The 25,361-nt window shown below is 35.5% G+C and overlaps 1 protein-coding gene across 2 annotated transcripts; it reads right to left on the bottom strand.

Annotated features, from left to right (window-relative positions):
• Positions 1 to 5,962: 5,962 nt before the first annotated feature.
• Phyhd1 (Phytanoyl-CoA dioxygenase domain containing 1) lies at positions 5,963 to 25,282 on the bottom strand. 2 transcript variants are annotated; one of them, XM_089234195.1, is made up of 11 exons: positions 25,159 to 25,282; positions 21,182 to 21,322; positions 20,915 to 20,990; positions 17,121 to 17,168; positions 16,430 to 16,485; positions 15,798 to 15,860; positions 14,822 to 14,843; positions 13,075 to 13,200; positions 9,914 to 10,027; positions 8,107 to 8,230; positions 5,963 to 6,737 (listed from the first exon to the last, which is right to left on the bottom strand). In XM_089234195.1, exons 1-11 carry the CDS (start codon positions 25,183 to 25,185, stop codon positions 6,683 to 6,685), a joined length of 852 nt encoding a protein of 283 aa, XP_089090321.1. In that variant the 5' UTR covers positions 25,186 to 25,282; the 3' UTR covers positions 5,963 to 6,682. The 2 variants fall into 2 exon arrangements, with proteins under 2 accessions (XP_089090321.1, XP_089090322.1); XM_089234196.1 differs by having other exon boundaries at positions 21,193 to 21,322.
• Positions 25,283 to 25,361: the final 79 nt, after the last annotated feature.

Raw genomic sequence — 25,361 nt, 5'->3', positions numbered from 1 at the left:
TCAAAAAATATCTGAATTTCCCCCCCCCCCCCACCACAAGACAAAAATATTTTAAAATAATTTGGCAAAAAATAGATGAAAATACCTTAGTGTGTTATGTTAATCCTTAAATGCAAGCTTTGCATATCTGCAAAGCATTTTTTTTAACTCGCATTAAGCATAATTTTGCACATATTTTTTTAAATTCTTCGAAAAATAATTTCACACATAACAGGTATTTAATTTATGTAACCCTTTGTGGTTCAAAGGTTTCTTTGGGTACTTCATTGGTATTTTTTCTACCATCATGACTGCAGGAAGGTCCCTAGATAATAATTTTTGTTTGTTTTATAAGCTATCTGAAAGAACACAAAAGCTAACATCTAGAGCTGGTATAACAATACTGTTTTTTCCCAGACGTCGATCCCACCTTGATATAGTACGACTTTATTATATGTGTTTGTGTAATCGTATTTCCCCCTTCCTATTTTGATTTTTTTTTCATAATTTTTTGTTTTCACTCTCAAAAATCACTACATAGTGACTTTTTATGTTACATTGTATGGTAATTGAAATGTTATTGAATTAACTTCATTGTAACACCCAGTATGGGACCTTGGTGGTTTTCATTAACCTAATGTATTGTTATCATTCACCTAACATATTAATAAATTGAAAAGGTTAATGTAGTACAAAAAAAACACAAGTTTCTCTTTTAACTGTTAAATTGAAAATAATCAACTTGAAATAAAATGATTTTTACGGGTTAATTGTAAATACTTTTTTGAAGGAAAAATGGTTAGTAATTCAAAATTTAAAGACTAGGATTACAAACCTGAAAAATACAACCAATAAGGTTATTGGTTACATTTGAGCAAATGCAACCGGTTACCTTATTGGTTGTTGCACTTTCAAGTTTTATAAATGAAACTTTTATAGTGTAATCCCACCCTAAGAGATGTTCTTTGTGTCGCCTTCCAAAGGTGGAATTGGTGCTGTCCACATCAAATGAAATATGAAATTAGGCGTGATTTTAACTCACAGTCCTAGGTTGGCCCACCATATTCTGTGAGAGGGATTCTCAAACTTTTTCACATGCGGTGTCCCTTTCCCTAATTAATGCTTATCCCTTGCTCCCAGCGCAGTTTATTTAACAAAGAATTTCTTTGGAAAACTTTTGTTGTGTGGGAACTCTGTAGCACCCCTGACAAAAGTTGGCGCTGCCAGTTTGAGAACCTCTGCCCTATGACATATAACCAGGGCTGCAACTAGGGGAGAGCAGGTGGGTCTGGCGTGCCAGATCAGAGAGGCATGAATTTCCTCATTTAACCTCCTTCAATATTAAAAAGGGGGTGCCAAAATGTGTGCTTGTGCCGGTTGACCAAGCATTTTAGCTGCGGCCTTGGTTCAAGATGAGAATCAGCTCTGAAGTGTTAGTTAAATACTATGGATCCTCTCAACAATGGACTCCCATGGAACCAAAACTTGTCCTTTTTGCAGGGAGTGTTCATTAATATAATAGTGAGATATATTGATACCCTGTTACACTGGCTCCTAAAGTGGCCATTATGAGAGATTCCACTGTAATGTTAGTCAAATAACCATTCAAAAAATATTTTTCTAAAACTTTTTTGAATAAATATGCATTTGTGTTTTGGCTTTTCATTATTAAGTAGCAATTATATTAACGTAATAATTAGTTAAGTGAATTGTGAGACTGTTTATGGACAATATTATTAACGATATGAAATCAAATGTGATTACATGGAATTGGAAATCCTGATTAAAGTTTGAGACAATGATCATTCTTCTATAAATTAGCAAACTCCATGCAATTGCCATCTATAACACTTTGTAACAAAAAACCCTGTGTCTTTGTTCCAGGGTAGAAGTTGAGATTTTTTTGTTTGCTTAGCTCGAATAATCATAAAAATGATTATTATTTCCCCCCCCCCAAACTTTGTTTTTGTGGTGAGGACATCGATATTTGTGAATTGGCCATTTACCATTAGCTGATTGGGTTATTAAAAATGATAAAGAAAAAAGAACGTTACGCACTAATTATAATTCTAAAAACTAAATAACTTTCATAATATAAATGACGTATCTAGAGACATTTAACAGAAAACAAAATTTGAGTTAAAATAAAATTTTAAAAATGGGACTTTTTATATTTATTTCCATGCGCGTTATAGTACCCAAAAATAATTGCCATGATATTTTCGATGGTGTTCACCCTTATATACATACTCCAAGTTGGGAATTCTTTGGTAAAGGGGCTCATTTAGGAAGCACTCATGCCTTCTTTGAACTTTAAGAGATGAGCATGAAGAATGTGATGTGCCATTTGGTGAAACATTGGATATTCTATTTTTTTTTTTCTCCAAGCTTAAGATAGTTTTTGGTCCAGCGGTTATCTAAAACCCCATTAAGCAGATACACTGAAGAGCCAAAAAAACTGGTACACCTGCCTAATATCGTGTAGGGCCCCCGTGAGCACGCAGAAGTGGCCGGCATGGACTCGACTAATGTATGAAGCAGTGCTGGAGGTAATTGACACCATGAATAATCCTGCAGGGCTGTCCATAAATCCGTAGGAGTAAGAGGGGGTGGAGATCTCTTCTGAACAGCACGTTGCAAGGCATCCTAGATATGTTCAATAATGTTCATGTCTGGGGATTTAGGTGGCCAGTGGAAGTGTCAAAAGTCAGAAGAGTGTTCCTGGAGCCTTTTTGTAGCAATTCTGGACGTGTGGGGTGTCGCATTGTCCTGCTGAAATTGTCCAAGTCCGTCGGAATGCACAATGGACATGAATGGGGGCAGGTGATCAGACAGGATGCTTACGTACCTGTCACCTGTCAGAGTCGTATCTAGACGTATCAGGGGTCCCATATCACGTTAACTGCACACGCCATACCATCACAGAGCCTCCACCAGCTTGAACAGTCCCCTGTTCACATGTAGGGTCCATGGATTCATTAGGTTGTCTCCATACCCGTACATCAACTCAAAGCAATTGGAACCGAGACTCGTCAGACCAGGCAACGTGTTTCCAGTCCTCAACAGTCCAATGTCGGTGTTGTCGGGCCCAGGCAAGGCGTAAAGCTTTGTGTTGTACAGTCATCAAGGGTACACGAGTGGGCCTTCAGCTCCGAAAGCCCATATCGATGATGTTTCGTTGAATGGTTCGCACGCTGACATTTGTTGATGGCCCAGCATTGAAATCTGCAGCTTTTGCGGAAGGGTTGCACGTCTGTCACGTTTAATGATCCTCGTCAGTCGTCGTTGGTCCCGTTCTTGCATGATCTTTTTCCGGCCGCAGGGATGTCGTAGATTTAATTTTTTACCGGATTCCCGATATTCACGGTACACTCGTGAAATGGTCGTACGTGAAAATCCAAATGTCATCGCTACCTCGGAGATGCTATGTCCCATCTCTCGTGCGCCGACTATAACACCACGTTCAAACTCACTTAAATCTCGATAACCTGCCATTGTAGCAGCAGTAACCCATCTAACAACTATGCCAGACACTTGTTGTGTTATATAGGCGTTGCCGACCGCAGCGCCATACTCTGATTGGTCCCATATCTCTTTATTTGCATACGCATGCCTGTACCAGTTTTTTTGGCTCTTCAGTTTATATCTCAAACTTCTTTATCTGTCTTTGATTTTTTTGGGAAGTTCTTTGTATTCCACATTCTTTACTGTAATTATAGTACATATGTGACACATCGCATCCTCCACGCTCATCTTGCAAAAATTCAAAGAAAACATGAATGCTTACCCAAAAGAACACCTTCACAAAAGAGTTCTCGACTTGGAGCATCTATATGAGAGAGTCCATTGAAAATTTCTCGGCAATTATTTTTGAGAACAAAAAAGGGGAAATATGAAGTGTATATATGTGTGGGAACAAGGATGAAAAAATAGTCCCATTATTTTTCAAATTTAAAATTTTATTCTACCTCAAATTTTATTTTCTGTTAAATGTCTAGATACGTGACTTATATTCCAAATTTATTTACAGTTTTTAAAATTATTATCAGTGCGAAAAGCTCTTTTTGACAATTTTCAATGTTCCAGTCACCCAATCAGTGAATGGTAAATGACCAATTCACAAAGACCCCATCACCACAAAATCAAAGGTTATTTGTTGGTTTTAGTTATAAACCATTGGGAAATGTGGTCTGCTAACCAAGAAAAAGATTGTGTAATGAATAACAGTTTCCCAATGAAAATTACACAATGACAACAACAGGTGTGTGACAAATACAATGATCTGTATAAAGACCGCTCGGTTGATAGCTATGAATCAGAGAACTTCATTTCTAATCAATTATATACTTAATCCAGAATTTGATAATACAATCGTCTCTCAGTGTTTGCAAGGGTTACCTTTTGGGGTTGACTGTGAATAAGGAAAATCCACGAATAACATGAACCATAAACTTTTATTTTTTAGGCATTTTGCTTATATTTGCTTTTGGCCGCTGAAGTAGAAAGGGGCATCCAGTGATTCTCTATGATATTTTCTGAAGGAACATTATGAACATTTAATGCCTGTCAGCTGTTTCTTCTACCGCTGTGGTAGTCGAGTGGTCATAATGACGGACCCTCACAGTGAGAACCCAGGTTCAAACCCCACCGTTGTCACAGTGGTGGTTGGCTTAAGTTGGTTTTCTGTGGTTCCCGACATCTCCTCATAAAAAGTCTTGCCACAGAGAGCAACTTGCCTACAATGATCCAGTTATTCAATCATTTCACTTCACTCATAGTTAAAAAAATTGATGGCAGCCTTACACATTACAAGCATTGCACAGTAACAAACCTAGCATTGGGTTCACAACACGTGCACACATGTTCAACATGTACCAATTCGTTAGAAATTCCACAGAGGAATGTGGACTAGGTGCATGTGTGGTTTAGTAGTAGTAGCTATTTCTCTTCATTCCAGTAAATTTGTTAGAGAATAATGACAAGGTTTCGTCTACCAATTTTTCTACATATTAAGAATAAGTCATTGATGAGTCTAGCCTCTGACTGTGTATCCAGGGCAGGGCCGTCTTAAGAGCATCATGGGCTCCAGGGCCGTCTTAAGAGCATCATGGGCTCCAGGGCCGTCTTAAGAGCATCATGGGCTCCAGGGCCGTCTTAAGAGCATCATGGGCTCCAGGGCCGTCTTAAGAGCATCATGGGCTCCAGGGCCGTCTTAAGAGCATCATGGGCTCCAGGGCAAAGTGATTTTTCTGATGCCCTACCTTGAAAATTCTCAAAAATTTCAACCAGTTCTCATTTTTGTGAGGTGCCCGGGTGGGCCCATGCGTTAAGACGGCCCTGATCCAGGGCTCTATAGTAGCAGGTGTAGCAACAGCTGATTGAATTCCAATTTTTTTTACATATATATCTGATTGTAGATTCATTGATGATGTATTAATAACGAATTGCAGTAATGAAGCTAAACATTGTCAATATTTTGAATTTTTCTTTCTAATTCTTAACTTTTTCAATGGAACATTTAAAAAAAAAGTCTTCTAGAAACATTTCCAGAAGAATCAGAAAAACCTTTAGAAGGGTTTTTTAAACCGTTTATTTGGTACTTGCAATTTATATCTTGTTTCAATACTAGAATTATCACTGAAAAGTGTTTTTCAGGAAACTGGGAAAAAGACTGCGAATACTGAGGGCCGATTGCACAAGATCTAAAATCCACCTTATTCAAAAAATTGAATCAATATATATTTCGCTAATCCTATGAGAGTTTGACAATATAGCTGATGATGAAATAACATGTTAAAGATAATAACATGTTAAAGATAATAACATGTATAATAACATAACATAATAATATAATAATATAAGCATAACATAATAATTGTTTAATTTTTACCACAGTTGATTCATGAGAAAATTTTCTGGTGACTGTTCTGTTTTGGTATTCATAGAAGTGTGTGCACATGTTGGAAAGAGTTTTTCAAACGGGTGACAAAATATAAAACTATGTTTATTGCCTTAATAATACACAAAATGTAAAACACTTATAATATGACAACTTTTATATACTTCTGCTTCTTAAAATTGTAGATAAATAGCCTAGGGCTGGATTATGCATTTTGCGTAAAATGATAAAATTATGTTTGCCTCTCCTGATTCCCAGTTCTGCCCTGCATAATCAAGTTTCTATTGCAGAATATCTGGTATCTTTGGGATCTGAGCTCTGAATTTCAAGATATTTGACTGATAGAGAAGTCTGTTAGTTTTGAGGCTGTCTGCAGAAGCATAGCAGGGAGGGGCACAGTGGGCCTGCATTCCCCCCCTCCAAAATGATCAAAAATATTTTTAGCATCTCTGTAAAATAATTAAAATATCAAAGAAAATATTTATTCCTTATATGCTACCATTTAATCAATTTCTGATAATTTAAAATACTTTTCAAAGGTTAGTGACCGAAAATTCTCTGGAAGACATTTATTGTGCCACTCCCAAACGCATGGTAACCTGTTCAAAGGTTGATCCTGTGTGGGCCCCTGGGCAGAGGGGAGGGGGTTTAAATTCCAGTAGGAGGTGTCTGTAAATTATCAATTGGTTATGGATATTTTAAATGGGAAGTTACACTGAACTTGACTCAAGAAATTTTGTTTTCAGTCTTTGGATTGTGCGTAGATGGAATGACATTATAATTTTCAATATAAATTTTGTAGCTTCAGATACTTGTTGAATAAATCGATGGAAAAGGCAGTATCTCAGATGGCTGTAACCTAGAAGGATAAAGTTTCATTTTATTTTATTATATAATAATTATTCCATACAAATCAGTTTCTAACAATACACAGTAGACTCTCGATAATCCGGCCGTGAGCTACTCCGGCCTGCCCAGTAATCCTGCATTTTTTCTTCAAGCCTATAGAAGAGGAAAACATGTCTTTGCATGGCTAGACACAGAAGTTTATCAATGCAAGCTGCTTAATGTGATCTCATCGTAACTGACTGACATGTTTCTGATCACAGTAACAGACTAATAACTGTATCCAAAAGAAATCAAAGAGCAAATACAATAACCATACCTCCAGTTTAATCGAACGAGACAACTTAGAACAAAACTTTCTTTTCCACACAGCTGGTTGTAAAATGTTCGATCTGTCATTTTCTTTTTCATAATGTTATAAAAACAGGATATTTTTACTGTAAGCTAAAATCCTTCCTTTATTATTATTCAGCCATTATAAGGAGTTGGAATGGGAACTGTCTGATTGATTTTACAAATTTTATGATAATTTTTTTAATTTACGGAACATTCCATGGATCCCCTGACAAAGACTTTCGGCCGAGTAACTGTGAATCTGGCCTACTGAAAGAAACTGACCAAGAACTGAAGAAAGGGGCTTTTGTTTTTACATTACAAAAGTGAACTGAGAATGGAAGCTACTGTCGATAAGGAAAGAGTACACCTTCTGACCTTCTCATAGACATGAGATTAAATGTTATATTATATCTATGGACCTTCTACATAGTCTTGCAGGTTGATAACGATAATTGGTCTGGCACAAAAGTCTGGTCCAACCTCAGCACCCAAATGCACAATAAAACTTGCCAGGAAAAAAAAATTGTAACAAACAAATCCTGATAACTATAAACAATTTTTTCCCATGGTGTGATGCTGCTTCGTTCTGAGCTTTGCAAAAATCATAGCAATATCCAAATGATAAAGTATCCATTGATAGCATTATCCATGATTCTAATATGCAGCATCTACTTTATTATTCAAATAGGCTTATTCAACTAACTTCCGGTAATCTGATGATTTTAATAAACAGGCACATCCTGTTCTGATATGTGCCGGATAGCAAGAGTCTACTGTAATCAATATTTCATGGCTGAAAAGAAGGAAAAAATATAGAATTTCAGAACTATGAGAAGTTCCTTCATCAATAGCAAAAGTAAACTCTTACATAGGAAGTTATTTTGTCCTCTTGGTTTGATTTTTACGTTTTTCTTGTTACTGAGAAAGGAAAATTACAAAAGTGGGAAAGACTACATAGAGCAATTGGTCTAGAAAAAAACATTTTGAGTCTGATTTCTGACTTCACAAAGCAAAAAAAAAAAAGCATTATTTAAAATGATACAAACCAATTACTCTCACTATATCTGGCTTCTTTTTCCACCACATGAAATGTGTAGACTGGCCTAGATTGCAAAGATTCATTTCTGCCGCTCTTATGGATCACAGAACCATGAATAATAACACAATCACCTGTGCACACAAAACAAGTGCATTACTGATGATACAGCTTGTGCCATTAAAATAGTAAAACAATCAGGAAACACTGAATTTAAGATTCAGGCCATGTACAAACATTTTTTTTTTTCATGAGATACGGAGATGATTAGATCTATGGCTTCCATGTACCTAAAATTTTGGGTTATCAAAAGTTTCTAAAAAAAGTATAAATAATTTGAAATTAACCAACAAAGCCTCTGTAAAATAGCTAGCTAAAACAAAAGAGGAAATGAGGAAAGTTAATTTTTCAACTTCATCAGCTGTTCTACAGGAATTTTCTGCTTATCTGTGAAACATGCAGCCGCTACATGATTGAGGTGGCACACTGTAAGTAAGTGAAGTAAGAAGAAGCTATTGAAATTTCTTATTTGTGTGAAAAGACTTGTTCAACCATGTCAGTAATAAAAACAAAACAGAGAAATAAAATAGAAGTTAATACAGTGTGCTTTGTACTTTGTATCCACCCTGGACTGGTGTATGCTGTAAGGTTTTGGAGACCATACCTACAGAAGGATATAGACTTGGTTGACGGAGATGCAGAGAAGAGCTACGCATGCTCTTGCTGGCACACAAGGCTTGAGCTATGAAGAAAGAGTTCATTTATTCAATATGTTCACATTGGAAGATTGCAGGTATCAGGGGATAGGATCGAAGTGTTTAAATTTTTCAACGGGATGGATAGGATGGACCAGTTATTAATACACTGTCAATCAACTGCTTCGGCAAGGGGCCACCAGCATCATTTAGTAAAGGACAATTCCAGGTTGTGGTGTCACACAGGTAGTTTTTCTCTAATAGGGGGTTGTCAATAAATGAAATAGCTTACCTTGGGGGGGGGGGGGGGTTGTGAATTCTAGCATAACTGACACATTAAAAAAGAAGATAAAAATAGTGGGATAAATTGTGAAGCTATCCATACTTAGACAACCATAATCTTTCTATGTGTAGTATATTGTATTATTTTTTATTTAATAAGACCATACAAGAGAATGCGATGATGGAAATTGACATGGGAAACGACTGATACTACATAAAAAAAATCGAAATTGAAGTACAATCTATAGTATTTGATGGAAGGTTGTTCCAATCTATATTTCGAGGGGAAAAAACTAAATTTGAAGCACTCTGTGGATGCAAGGAAAGGTTATTAATTAATTATTCGTTTTTCGTTCGTGATATGCTTTTATATTGGGTTGCTGTATTTTGGTTACATTTGACATCCATATTTTTTATGGGCATCTTTTTTCAGCCACCTCGTTCGATATTTGCCTGTTGTGGCCTTCGTATTTGTATAAAAACAATGCTGCAGCCACGCATATAAAACTTTCACAGAAGCAGCAGCTGTCAAAATACTTGACAATCTTGAGAGATTTGATTTTTTTTTTAATTTTAGGGACTTACAAATAAAATACTGTATTTCTTTTTGATATCTGTCTTGGCCAACAGCATTGGCCAACAGCAGGTATACAAATTATTTTTTGTGTATATATATACATTTTTCATTGGTCCACAAATTATGATTTCCGTTTCCACTCATTTGTGAAGTTGTTCACCTGATTTCACCTGTTGGAAAAATATCGAAGAATACTGATCCAGACATTATAACTCTCATTTAGTTTTAAACTAAAAATTATTTTTGTTCAAAATTATATTCACCTGCTTTGACCTCGACTGGAATATATTTTTCCTCTGGCTGCAGTGGCAGTTCACCAGTTAGAATGAGTAGAGGAGATTTAGATGGATTTCTTATGAATCTCTGATGAATAGGACCTAGGTAAAAATTTAAAAAAAATTATGAAACTACTCATGAAGCACCAATTCCATTAACTCATAACATTGATTCTCAGTGAAATACAAATTTTATTGGTGTGATTAAAATCAAGCTCTTAAGAATAGCATAAGGTTCTCTACTGTAATAAGTATAAGAATAGACAGAGCAAGTCTTTGAGGTATAGGATGATAGGAAATAGACATTTTCTGGATATTATGCCCGAGGTGAACTCTGAAAGATCTGATCTTCACCGGGAATTGACTAATACTAAACCAGATATGCACCTCGTCCATATTCCTCTGCGGAACTTCTAATGAATTGGTACATGTTGGAGTGTGCGTGTAGGGCAGTGGTTCTCAATCTTTGAAAGCCTGCGATCCGGTAAATCTCTATTGCACAATTGAAAGTCCCGATCATACACACAACTAATGAGAAATTAATGGAAAAAATTAAGCAGCGAATCACTCACGGCCCAGTTTGACTAGTGTTAGGGTCTGGTACTGGGCCATCATTTTCCGGGGGGGGGGGGGGCAAAGCACATGTACTCAATGTATGTATATATATATATATACACGATTTTTAGTGTATTTTTGAAAGCCAGGGGGGGGCAATAGCCCCCCTGCCCCCCCCCCTAAATGACGGGCCTGGCCGTGGCCCGGTGGTTGAGAAACACTGGTGTAGAGAACCTGAAGTTAAGTTTGTTTCTGTGTAATGCTTGTTATGTATAGTGCAGCCATCAACTTTTCTAACCATGAGTGAAGTGTAGTGATTGAAGATTTTATCATTGTAGGCCTTTGTGATGAGACTTTTTAATGGGGGGAATTAGCATCTATTCTCGTCTTATTCTCACATTAGCGTCTCGAAGTTGGAAACTACAGAAAAACCACTTTAGCGGATCACCACTATGGCGATATTGGGGTTTTAATCCAGCCGGGATCAACTACTACTAAACCACACATGCACCTCGCTCATATTTATCTATGGAACTTCTAACGAATTGGTACATGTTGGAGTGTGCGTGTAGGGGAACCTGAAGTTAAGTTTGTTTCTGTGTAACGCCTGTTATGTATAGTGCTGCAATCAGTTTTTCTAAGCGTGAGTGAAGTGTTATCATTGTAGGCCTGTTGGTCTCTGTGGCGAGACTCTCTAACGGGAAATCGGCCCATATTTGCGCCTCGAAGTTGGGAACCACAGAAAACCACCTTCAGTCAATAACCACTGTGGCAACGGTGGGGGTTCGAGCCCAGGTCTTCACAATGCGAGTTCATCACTATGACCAATCGATTGCAGGTCCTCTTTCAAACCAGGCAAGAAAACTTTGGTTCGATTCTCTGCAAAGACCACATGACTTTACTTTCTGAGTTCACCTAGGCATAATATCCAGAAAAGGTCTATTTTCTTGATATATTAGGCTTAGAAAAAAAAGAGTCACACTCTCTCAGCAGGTGCTAAATTTTTGATGGGCACAGCACACTAACTATAAAATGAGTTGAATAAAAATATATATATTGCACTTTGCCTAATGCCAGGGCTGACTATTTTCCAGGAAATGTCTGCACCAGCTTCAGGGTCACCAGGTGGACAGCCAAATTCAAACTATCAAATTAAATGATTGGGACTATGGTTAACTCTGACGTAATACTAGGAAAGTAATAGACGTTTTGTTGTTTTAGAAGTTTGAGATTTTGCTGCTGGGGTGGTTGAGTGGTCATAGTGATGGACTTGCATCACACAAGTTCAAACACTACTGGCATCACAATGGTGGGTGGCTGAAGTTGGTTTTTTGTGGTTCCCAACTTCAAGGTGAGAATGTGGGCCAAGCTTCCCATTAAAAAGTCTAGTCACATAGGGTAACAGACCTAAAATGGTACAAATATTCAATAATTACACTTTGAAATATAGATTGCAGCACTAAAAATTCACACGCAACACTACATACGCACTCAGACTTTTAGGTACTCACACACACTTCTGGCACAACTCAATCGGTAGTAAATGGAAGTACAGAGCTGTGCTCAGTTTTAAAGAAAGACGTTTGAGAGAGTCAATTATGTTACCTTAGTTATACCTTTGATAACGGCTGCTAGGAAAGCTGAAATGCACCTGGTTAATAATTTTCTTTGCATATTTGTCTTTAAACATTTTTTAAAATCAAAAACTTACTAATATAAAATTAGTTCCAAGGACAAGCATATCTAATAACTGTAATAACTGTTATTAGGCATATTAACTACCACTTAGAACAAAAATTAATGTCGCCATCACAAACTCTTTAAATTTATGCTAATTCTTTTCAGACTAAGTGTAGTAGGTTCCTAGAAGCTAGCTTATGACCAAAAATTTGTTATATTTCAGTTGAACTCTGATAGCAAATCCGATCATAATGAATGGAATTTTCAGTTCCATCTAATAGGATGTTCTTTTATTAGATCAGATACAGCAAATTGGTGCAGCATGATCTTGCAGCCACATCCTTGGATATAAGAAGAAATTTTTTCTATCCCTTGAACTTTATTTAAAGAAAGTTTGACTGTGCATATCATAAGCTCTCTTTTGTTCTGTAATGGAAAGTTAGATGGACTATTAAAATTATGGTTTCAAATAAAATCCAGAAATTTAAAGAATTTTTATTATCTCCTTCAAAGAAGGATAGGCGCAGTAGCCCAAGTCAATAAGAAACTCGCCTAAAGTACCAAAGGATGTTAAGAGGTGTCGCGAGTTTGATACCCGGTATGTTCTTGTCAAAAAACTTTCCTGACACAGGGGTACAACAGAAACGGTGACATGACCACAGAAAAAATGCTACCACAGGAAGTCCCCCAGCGAGGGGTTAGCGCACTCTCGATGAGTATAGAAAACAAGTCTGCTGTTCAGAATCTGCAATAAATTGTAGGTCCTGGTCTAATTAGTCCTCGTGTGCAGAAAATGACCATGGTGCGACAAAAATGATCAAAGAAGGATAGGCTTTCAATAACTAGAGCATCATATTTCAATAAGTATCAAAATCATACAATGAATCGGACATATAGCAAAAAATTATCCAAACCATTATGTGATCCTGGAATGAACCATAAACAGCCATTTTCTTTTGTTACATCAACCAGAGGAAACCAAAGTCCTATGGCACTTGGAGGATCAGTATATAAGAAGGTGGAATCTTGATGAGGAACAACTTGAAAAAAAATGATACTTATTATAGATCATAGGTTTTTAACCAAGAATCTGCAAGAGTTTTCACAGTGCAATTTTTCATCAAGGTGCAACAGAAATGCATATGTCATAAAAAAAATCATGTTAACTTTTGTTCTGTGGAATAGTTCTATCATCATCAAGGGTTTCATGCAAACTATAAAGGTGGGTGCACAATACAAATCATTGGGTTACTCGGGAAATAATAAACAAATCCATCTGGCTTTTGTTTTTCTTATATTCTATCCTATGACATGATAGCCAGGACTAAATCTTCACAGTTTTGCACCATACAAGATTTGAAAGGTATGGCTTAAGTCTGTTTACTTTTGAGATAGCAACTGGATCTCTGCGACTCTTCCTTTTTGTCTTGTATACATTTAAAACACATTGTGATGTCCTGTCCAAATTACACGGATTATTGTGAATTGAAACATAAAAAAAGCAGTCTTGAATAACTTTTTTTAAATCACACATTACTTTGTGATGCATTTATTTGAACTACCTGGATCTACTGAAAATATCAGAGAGCTTGCTGAATTTTTCATTCAAACTTTGAAGTTGAATTCATTATAATTAAAATTGAACATCTTAGAAATGGTTTTTTATGATTAAATTTATATGCAGGAAGTCATCCTAAACCACTCAACCCGGGGGGGGGGGGTGATATTTAGTCTTCATCTATCTATCATTAAACTAATAAAATACTTTTACAATGAAAAATTTATTGATCATTATCAAGCTCATTTGTATTAAAAAAAACCAATTTAACAATAAATAAAATATTTTCTTAGATGTAGCAATTCCACAGATATGTGATAGGTTTTGATAAGTATGCATATAACCCTTTTCTTTATTCATAAATCTAGACTTCTGAAATTATCAACCAGGGCATCTCAAGCTTTCCCATCTCCCAGGTGCAAAGCATTTTATGCTGCCCGTAAAGACGACCCTGGCAAGAGGCTTACAGAGCTTTAGCCTAGGGGACTCTGTTTTTGAGAAAAATCAATCAATCAATTGCAATCTGTGCCCATACAGCCTGCTTTTTGGTCTAGCATTACTGTATTTAATGTTATCAATTATGCCACATAATAAAATTCATAAAACACTTCTTAATGAGCTATCATTCCTTATGCTTATCACATAAAGAGGAAGTATAATGAGGCCATTTTTAAGATAAGAAATTTATTTCAAAATGTATTTGTGGTGCTCCAGGGACACTAGATAAGTGAAAATCTGAATTCTTCCTTTGCCTTTATTTGACCATTTTGAAAGAGTTACTGGGTGAGGCATCAAAAATACATACTTCCCCCCTTTTGATAGAATACATTTTTGTTTCTGGTATGTCTGTCTGGTTTTTGCCTTCTAGGTCCTGTCTGTTTGCCCCAAATTTCTCGACATCTTTGGCATCAACATATGGCCCAAAAGTGCGATATCACGTCCATTTTTATTATTAAGTATTTTTTGAATACTTTGGTACCTAAGCTGCCATCCCTTTCAATCTGCTTCCAGGGTACAGTGCACCACCTGCACCCTTACTTAAGCCGCCCCTGTTATCGACCTTATAACAGTTTGAAAAAAAGAATATCTGTATCAACAATTACCTTCTCCGCCGATGTTTGGATGCTGAAAAATAAATGAAAAAAGAATGAAAAACTTGTATGCAAACAACTAAAGTGAGTAGAAAAAAAATAATTTAAAACACTTATAATGCTCTTTCGACACATCAATGATTCATTAAGAAAAAAATAAATCCATGCATAAATAGAGACACTTGATTGAGGTAGATTTTTTAGGGCACTGACCTATTAGTAAATGCAAACCTTTTGATACTAACATAACAAAGAAGAAATCAATGTTAGAGGCAAATGACAAAGATAAATAACCCATGTAATGATAACATGTTTCAACACTCTATGGGTGCCATCTTAAGGACATTTATGGACACAACTACAATTAGCACCCAGTTGCTCAGCAGAGGAAAAAAGAAGTGAATTCAAACAAATCACTATCTTTAATTATTTCAAGTTACATAAACCAATTAAAGGGGGTCAAAGAGATCCAAACTTTGGAGCAGCAAACACAAAAAAGATATATGTCTGATGGAATTTGGCATAGCACAGAAAAGGATCAAACTGGTCCTGATATCTGAATCCACATATCTTATTTTTTATATTTTTGTAATCTTGCAACAGTATTCATTAGACACAGGTCCATCTTAAGAGCATCGAGGTCCCCCCCCCCCAAATTTGACTGTAAATGATTGCTTACCAATTTAATGCTTAATATAAAAAGTCTTAATGAGATCTCATTATTATGAGGGCCTCCCCCACTATGCACTTGAAGGGCCCTGTGCTATGCCAGGTCAGGTGGGAAGTCTATGTGCCATGCATTAAGATGGTGCATATTCGACTTCAAGAAATATAACAAACATTTTTCAAGAAGAATAAAATTTTTCCTCTTATAAATAATGTTGAGACACAGTGTAATTTTATAATACGGAATACCTCTCAACATATTCAGTATTATAAATTACGCTGTGTCAAGATTTTTTTCTTCCAAAGAACAAAAAGTGCTTACCTTAAAAATGTACATGCTTTGGGTAACAACAGGATTTTTGAGTCCAAGCTCCATAAAAATATCCTGAATTTGGACAGTTTTCAATATTTTAAAAAAAATTGATAACTGGCAAAAAAAATTACACATAACTAATTAGAAGAAAACTCTTCTACTATAAACCCGGTTGTTGAGTGAATTTACCTATGTGACTTGTTTTATTCTGGATTGTTTTTAAACCCAATAAATGCACTTATTCAAGAAATTTTTAATATCTCTCACAAAGTTATCAACCAAATTTAATATAAGCTTTCACTGATATGAAAGGAAAATTTTATTTTTTATTCAGTTGTGTAATAAAATACTATGAAAATATCCACAGCTAATATGTGCAATCAAAAAAAATTTCAAATATGATCATATTTGTCGAAACATGGCTCAACACAGAGCCAACACTACAAAAACCTGCAGATATATAAACCATAATTTTAAACCATCAATATTAAGCTCACAAAAGAAATAAAATCCCAGATGTGTCCTCAACCGACTTTCGATTTATACTCTCTAGATTTTAGTACCATATTTTCAATTAATTTTATAAAAAGAAATTTCATTTCTCCCATGTACGATGCAAAAATGAAAATTTTGAGTCATACCTTCACTTTTTGACTGAAGGTGATCTTTCTAAAAACAGGGTTAAGCCAATGTAAAGCTGGAGAAAAGATAGAAAAAAAAAAAAATCAAAGCATGAGTATTGATGCAAAATTACACACATAAAAACCACATGATTTACAAATTTCAAGGTCTGTTCATAACTTTGGGCTTTTTTGCAAATGCAAATTTTAGGGGCCCTTTGAGGCAGAGGCATGGGGCTGTTACCTATAATACAAAAGGCAGCCAATTTCGAGGCCCTGGGAACATGCTCTGTTTGCCGATGTGAGAAACAGGTCCTCTAACAAATTTAACTATTTTTTTAAGGCCTTTCACATGTTTTTCTGTGTCACTTTTTCCTTGACAATTCTTAATGTAATTTTTTGTTCTTTTCTACACTGTAAATTCACTATAGATGGTACCCATGAAAACTATTGTTTTGGGGGGCCCGTTGCAGGAACTTGGTGACCTGAAGGCTTAATGGGAAGTTGGAAGTATTGCAATGTCTAAAAGGTCAAAGACTCCATCACTAGGCACTTTCAAACAAGACAAAAGCATTGAACGCATATAACGGAATTATATTATTTGTTACCAATGAAACATGGTATATAACTTACTTGATCTATGGAATATAGATGCTATAACTTAATTAAAAACAAAAAGTAAGAAAAACTATAATTCATACTCAAAACTCACCATGTCCAATTTTATTCAATGCCGTTGATTTATCAACAACCAGTTTTCCTGTTTATATTGTAAAAAATATTGGGAAATATAATTATTTGGACAAATTAAAGCATGAAAATTAAAAAATTCACAGCTGAATTAATTTTTTCATCACATAATTGAAGGAGATATAAAATAACATAAATGTCTGAATGTACGTGTTTATGTAAGTATTGTGGGTTGCCTGCTCTGTGGAGACACATTTTATGTGAACATTTGGTTCGTACTCAAGACTAAAAGTTTAAAATCTATGGATGTGTGTACTGAAAACCAGCGGCTCAAAAATACTTGACAAATTACAAACAAAAAGTTACAAAAAAAAATTTAATGGATTATAGACCACAGCACATTATCTGCAGCTTTTTTACTTTGATAAGTTGAAATAAAAATAAGTATTTTAAGGAATAGCTTAAAAAAAGAGTTTTTCAAAGAAAACAGATGACATGAGGGGTTGAAAATCAAAGTGGTTTAAGTCACTGAAGTGCAACTTTTCCTAACAAAGTGTTCTTTCCTTGAAAGCGCCCAAAAAATAAATCAGTTTTCCTTGAAATGCTGTTTTGCTTGTAAAGCAATTTAGAGTAAGAACCAATGTAACTTATTGCATTGGTACACAAGAGTTGTATCTATGGTAATAGGAGAAAATTTTCAGGAATAAGTAACTTAGAACACTTGGATATTAAACAAAACTGATGAATTGTTGAGTAAAAAACAATAACATGTTTGCAAAATGTTACAAAACTAAGTTCTTTGTCGATTTATTACAGTAAAAAATAGTTATTGTTCTTCAGGAATAAAAATTATCTTATTTCATTCATCTGCAATAAATTCCTCTTCTTCATCTTGAAGGGAAGGGAATTAACATCTTCTGCAGTGTTGGAACTTTTTACGTTCTTAAAATATTGATAGTAGATAGAAGAGGAATGTACTTTAACAAAAAAGCATGTCTCATTTCTTCAGTGCATTTATGATGTGTGGCTCTTTGTAAAGTAGTTCTGGCTCAAGAAGTCACATTATAGGGTGACCTTTGGTCATACATCCAAGGTTTCTAAATGTCTGTCTGCTTAGTCTTGTACATGATCTGAAATGGCTTATCCTTTTCATATAGAATCCAACGAATAGCTTCTTTATCTATATTTTTGGATCTTTTGACAATAGTTTTTTCCGGTGGTTCTGTCGAAAAAAATCCCTCAGCTTCCATCTTAACTACAATAAATTTATTCTTCTTCCTTGCAGACGCCATAGCATTATACCAGCATTTCTCAACCTCTCCGAGCTTAAGGACCACTAAAATAATCCGAAAAAATTTGACATACCACTAATTTTGTTATGCTGACCCATTTTTCTTATTTAAACCTATGTGAAATGTCATCCGCGGCACATAGGTTGAGAAGCACTGCATTATAGCAATCATCAGATGATAGATGACGCGACTCGTTTTTAAAGGATCTTTCAAGAAAAATATCACAATGTTCTGTTGGCAACAGCAGTGAATACCGGTTTCAGTTTATCGGAAAAAGATGCGATTGGTGAGAACATTCCAGAAGGTTACGCCCATCCAGACAGTGGCGCCACAAACCTGGTACTATAGAATTTTGTGGAATATTCTTTTTCTCGAATTTTCTACCAGGGCTATAAATAAGACTAGCCTCGAATAGAGAGGGATTTAGATGAAAAGTCAGTTGTGATTGAACTTTGCGGAAAGTTGTTAGCTCTCTGATTAGCTTGTAAATTGCTGTTCTGTAAATAAATCTGTGTTTGTCCGTCAAACCGCTTTTTGTTTTGCAATCTCGAAGTCTTGTGGAAATTGTTCCGGAACAATATGGATATCCAGGAAACCATGAACTTTTTCTCCAAAACATCTGCACAAGTGCTGGTTTGTACTAGTTTTATTAAAGGTTACACAACTTTTATATTCTTATTTTGTCCCGTACATGCATCACTCTGTATATTACAATGTGATTATGAGTAGTCGCATGCAAGGTAATGTGTTTGGCAATACAAGAGGCAATTTCCCGGCAACCTCTTGATGTCATACATTCATCCCAAATGTACATAACAGCTTGGCCAGTGGCAAGGTCATGCACACCTAAATTGTAATAGTACATGTTACGACAATAATAAAAATCGGAAACAAAGTTTTGAAAATGAGAGTGCTTTTTGGAGAACAATACTGATTGCTAATACCTGATCTTTAAGATTATGTGCTACGTCTTTTGAGCCTAATGATAATATCAAGTGATGTGACTTTATGCACGTGAGGGCAGAGCCCAAGAATAGAGTTTGTAGCTGTTTAGAGATGCGTGGGTCAAAGGGGGTCCAAGATCAATCAGCCCCCCCCCCTCCAAGTTACTGAAGATTTCCATCAATTCAGAATTTTCATTTACTGTAAAACTACTTCATTTTACCCTACTATATTATTATTGCATAAACTACTACATTAAATATGAATTTTCATCTACTCTGAAATGATTTCTTTCACAAATTTTTTTAATTATTTCTGCATCAGTTTTTAAAGCAGATCTAGCTTTGGCTAGGTGAACTTTATGTTCAATTTCTAACTCTAACAGCTTGTTTGTACTTGTTCTAATTTTGCAAATGTCTTGAAGCCTTGTATAATTCATCATCAGTCAGATACCTTTTCTCTGGCATGGTTGGATTTTTATAACAATCCTTAGTATCAACTTTGCCTAAATCTGACTTGGACCACATTAACTTTAAAGATTTCTAGGTTTCATTAAGTAAACAAATTAAGAGGTACTACCTGTTGAAATCAAATGGAACTAGAATTGTGACCACTTTTGAACCTAATAGAAATATGATCACCTGACTGTACGTGGTGTTAAGTCATTTTTTGGAAAAGAGTGAGAGACCAATTTGATTCTCAACCCTTCACAAGTAGAATAATTACATGTTTTCTACAAAAATGTGACCAACAACTGCTTTCTTCATCTAGATTTCATTAATGATGACATTAAGAAATTTGCATATGCAGATTACATGCTGTCATAGGTTAAAGGCAGAAAAATACTGTATTTTTCGGTAGCTGGAAAAGAAAAAAATCTGTAATGGAATTCGCTGAACACCATGATTTCATTTTGAATTGAAATACAAATTAATTAAGAATCATATAATTATTACTGACAATTATTCTCATTCCTCACTCAAATTAAACTGTAAATTAAATCTACTTTGATGACAGACCACAATTTTATTTTTAACCACGAGCATTTTGTGAGTCGATTTCTCAGTTTAAACACTTCCATTTCATGTCTTGTATGCTTCACACTTGTATGGTGGGTGAATTTTTTGCAAATATTTCTAGCTTGTAACTAGGATTACAAAAAAATCAAGACACTTGTAGTTCGAGGTATCAGTTGATACATACGAGAGAAACCAAGTTAATACACATCACAAGGACCAATACGTTATAAAAAGAGAAATAAACATGTTATGTTTGATCCTTCCCTCCCCACTTTTTCCAATATGATAGCAACATAAAATGTCTAGCTTGGTCATTGGCAATGCACATGAAAACAAGCACCTGTCTTCAGTTATACAACAACACAAATAGTTCAATTTCAAACTATAATCATAATATTGTGGCATCAAACATGAAGCTGATAGCAAGCACAAAAGCAAGTGTACTTGAATGATTGCAATTAATGAAAATAAATGGCATTATAAAACTAGCATTATAATATGGCTATCAATTAAACGTATAGGAATATAAACTCTGATAATATGTTTTAACTTCTTCTACTAACCTTCGCTGTTCATCGCATCCTTTTCGAAAAAAAAAGATATTTTATCCCCAGACTTCAAGAAATATTCATCTCCAATCTAAACATAAAAACAAATATTATTATCAAGATTGATGAGAAATGAAATATTACTCCAAAATATATGTGTTATAATGAGGGGCTATTCTATTAATAATCAAATTGGAGATGGAATTAAAAGCTTTATTTCATCTCTGATTTCAAGTACATATCTGAATCAAATTCCTGAACAAATCAGTCAAGAAATCATACCTGGTTTTTACCTGTTTGAAATACCGAACAATTCTCTGAAACATCCATGTCATTAATAATATTTACACATTCTTCTGTAAGCTCTTTGATATCTATGTCTGACAGGAAATTCTTAACTATCACAAAACCATCTCTTTCAAACTAAAAGAAAATGCACCAAAATTAAAATAGATGTATTTTTTACTTATTTTGTCATTGATAACTTAAGAATGGTAATCATTGTGCCCTTTCACCTTAAAAAAAAACCAAGTTTGATCATTGTTTATAAATGAAAGTCATTAGAAGAACAAAGCATACTTTTTATAACTCTGTAACATAAGTTAATACAGAGTAAGCAGACTGTTACATTCAAGGCACCTGGATAGCTTTCAAAAATAAAGGAGCTGGCATAAAGGGGACCAGAAAGTACCACTACTGGTACACTGTCTAACAGTGCTTTTGGACACCTGGAGTTTTTTTAAATAAAGTAGCTGACATATGGGGGGGGGGGGGAACAGCTACCACAGTTGGTACAATGTCTGGCGGTACTTCTTGATACCTGAAACTCGTTGGATGTCCAGCGTTGGTTAATCATCAAAAAACAATAAATCAACACAATCAGCCATAAAAACGTAACACAGCAAAATCATAATAGAAAAAAAACAATGAAAGCTTAGCAAAGAAAACAAAATGAAAAGGATTATCTGGTATGGAAAAGTACCTGCAGAAGCACCAGGGAGGGTGATATATTGGTATAGTCAAAAACCTAATGAAAAGGTGAACATTATACAGTGACACCTCGGCTAGTGAACATTTTGATTAATGAATATGGATTTGGCTAACAAACATTTTCATTGATATGGATGCACGAGCTAACATAAAATAGACACGTCATGAGCTGATTTTGGCACCAATCATGACATCAAAATTACCTTTTATTTGAGTCGATTAACTCCACCCTCATAATAATTTTCAAACTGTATATATACCTACATTTTTCTTTCTGAAAATTTTTGAATCTTTTCATGTAAAATTAACGATTCAGCCAATAAAAAATGCATTCGAAAAAGGAGCCTGTGTTTTCTTTCAGCGCAGACTCTGAGCATCAAACTGAACGGTCTGGACATTCTAGGAGTTGTTTTTTCTATCTGCATGCATCACATTCAAAAATGAGTTGACCAAATCACAAGTGGATGGGACACCATCAAACTCGATTGAGTTGTGTCAACACAAGCTTTATTGCAAACCAAAGTTGGTGTTGTTTATGTAAATAGTGTAATGGAAAATAAAAAGACCTTTTGCATCTCTAATCTTCTGTAGATTCTCTAATCTTCATCTCTAATCTCTAATTGCATCTCTAATCTTCTGTAGAATTTTGAAGCTGTTCATTTTACCCTTCAGCCAGCTTTTGTTGTTTTTTATATCGTTATTTGGTGTTTTAAAAATTGTATTTAAATTTTGGGTAAAACCTGGAACGAATCAAACGATTTTCTATACAAACCCATGGGAAATAACGTTTTGGCATACAAAAATTTCAGCTAATGAACATGATTCTGCAATGAATCTTGTTTAGCTGTATCGGGTTGAGGTATCGCTGTATCGGGAATCACAGTAGGGGTAATGAGAGTGCCTTAAAACTTGAACTCAACAAGGCTTAATGACACAAATGCCTGCATAACACCCTATTCAATTTGGGCCTGCGGTAGCCACTTCTTTGAAAAGACTATTTTAATAGGTGTAAACTTTTATTAGGCCCAGTCCCCCTCCTTCCATCATTTTACATAATCTTCATATCTATTGAAACACTAGTCTTAAGCCCTCTAAATCCGGCACGGATCCAGGGTAGAGGGTTAGCAGGGGCAGTTTATTGTGTAGGTTTGTCACATATTTTATGGGACAGGCAAAGTTTTCTTATTTACAGAAAAAAATTGACACGTTTTTAAGACAAATAAAATTTTAATTGGTCGACGCGTTTCTGCTCTACAATGGAGAGCTGTCATCAGGACCTCTTGGTCAGAAATCCCACAAATGAGTCATGGAAGGGTGATGTTTATGTGTGGTCATCCTGGCTTTATTAACCTCAGTCGAGACCGAATTTTTAATACTTTGCAACAGATGGCGCCCCAATTTTCATCTAAAGACCACTCGGCCTCAGCAAATACAAAGGCGAACTTTTTCGCCTTTGTCTGGTCGTCCCAGACGACCAGACATAAACATCACCCCTCCACAACTCATTTGTGTGATTTCTGACCACGAGGTCCTGATGATGGCTCGCCATTGTAGAGCTGAAACACGTCCACCAGTAGAACAATTAAAATTTTGTCTTAAAAACATGCCAATTTTTTTTTGTATAAATTAAAACCAGACAAAGTTCTAGTTTTTGTGATAAAATTTTTCTTATATTATTTGTGGATCTTGAGAGGGACCAGGGCCGCAACTAGGGGGAGCAGGCGTGTCTCGTGCCCTGGGCACAAATTTCATTCTAAAACCTCTCCAACATTACAAGGGGGCTCAAAATCCGTGCTTGCCCCGGATGATCAAGCATCTAGTTGTGGCCCTGAGAGGGACGATGTCCCAAACTCTAAATTCGCGACTGCTCTCAATATTTTTAATAACTTTATGGCTACGCTTTATAAAACTACCTACTTATAATATAGGTAGGTAGTTTTATTGTTTCAATTCATACAACAAAGTCAGTCCAATCATCAGACTTGGGGGCCGTTCAAGTATTACATCATCATGGATGGGGGGGGGGGTCCGATTTGCTGACTTTTGATGACAAGGGGGGAGGCAGGGTTTGGATAATGATTAAGTCATCAACCACCCTTTATGAAAATATAAAATATTTTTAATGGCATCTTACTCGGAGCGTCAAAAACGAGAAAAACCTTTTGATAGTTTGTGAGCACTTGAAGTAACATTCCCCCCCTACACAGAGCCACTTTAGTGATCTCTAAATATTTCACGGATCCAAGTGATCTGGAAATGTGTCCGGGCTGCTTAAGTGCTCTGGAACTGTGCCACACATCACTTAAATAATCTGAGAATGTGCCGCGGGTAATTTGAGTGATGTAGAACCGCACTGGGGGAGCCAATTAAGTGCTCTAAAACTATGTCACATGTCACTCAAAGGATCTTTAAATGTGTCACGGATCGCTTAAGTGTTCTGGAACCGTGTCCTGGGTCATTTAAATGATCTGATGATCTGAAAATACACGGGCTGCTTAAATGTTCTGGAATTGTACCACGGGACACTTAAGAGATTCGTAAATGTGCCGCTTAGTTCATTTTTATAAAATTAGGTTTGAAGTGGGCAGGTGGCATCAGATAACCCCCAGGACCATATTTGGTCTGCAAGCCAAAGACCTTCATGTGATTTATCATTAAATGGCTTATAGAGGGTGGGTCGCTATGAATTTATAAAAGATAAATTTTGCGTTCATTGCCTTAAAATAACATTGAAATTAACAGAAATTGATTATAATAACATTTAAAAGTATTTTCTTCCGAAATTTCAATTAAAAAAAAATTTTTTTTTGCATTAAAAAAATAAATTGTGTGTCTCTTATCACACCAATATGCGTCAGGATTCAGAGAGGCAGTACTGATGACGAAATTTTACTGACAAGGGGGGGGGGAGTGAAAAATAGCTAAAAATTTGCTTACGTAATACTTCAACGGCCCCTTATATATCAATAAAGCATCATTTATGTTGAAAGAAATTGATGACATTTCAATTATTTATTCAATTAAGAAAATGAATTACTGAAATGAATAAGCAATGCATGCAATTTAATAAAACACTGGAAAATAAACGTTCACCAACATGTATATGTGATCAATCTCTATTTTATCAACCTCCAAATGGTAATTAACTACATATTTTTTAAATAAAAATGCATATAACAATGTGAATATGTAGGAATGAAATAAAGAATTTTCAATTAAGCAACAATAAAACAAAAACTATCAATAAAATGCTTCGCACTGAAACATACATCACTAAAAGTTTGGGAATTTTCCATGTTGTTGGGATTTTGAGGTAGATAAAATGTGAGATGGCTTTTAGAAATGGGTCAAAGATCACAATAAAATTTGTAAACAAAAGCACGTGATAAATTCATAAAGGAGGGGTAAATGCCTTTTCAACAGCTGCCCTTCAAATTAAAAAAACAAAAACAAAGAGGTTGTTGATTTCATT

The sequence above is a fragment of the Pholcus phalangioides genome, unplaced genomic scaffold (assembly GCF_987345545.1).
Source record: "Pholcus phalangioides strain wild (caught in Gottingen) unplaced genomic scaffold, Ppha-v1.0 ptg000008l_1, whole genome shotgun sequence".
Lineage (NCBI taxonomy): Eukaryota > Metazoa > Arthropoda > Arachnida > Araneae > Pholcidae > Pholcus > Pholcus phalangioides.
This window is presented reverse-complemented; position numbering and strand designations above follow the sequence as displayed.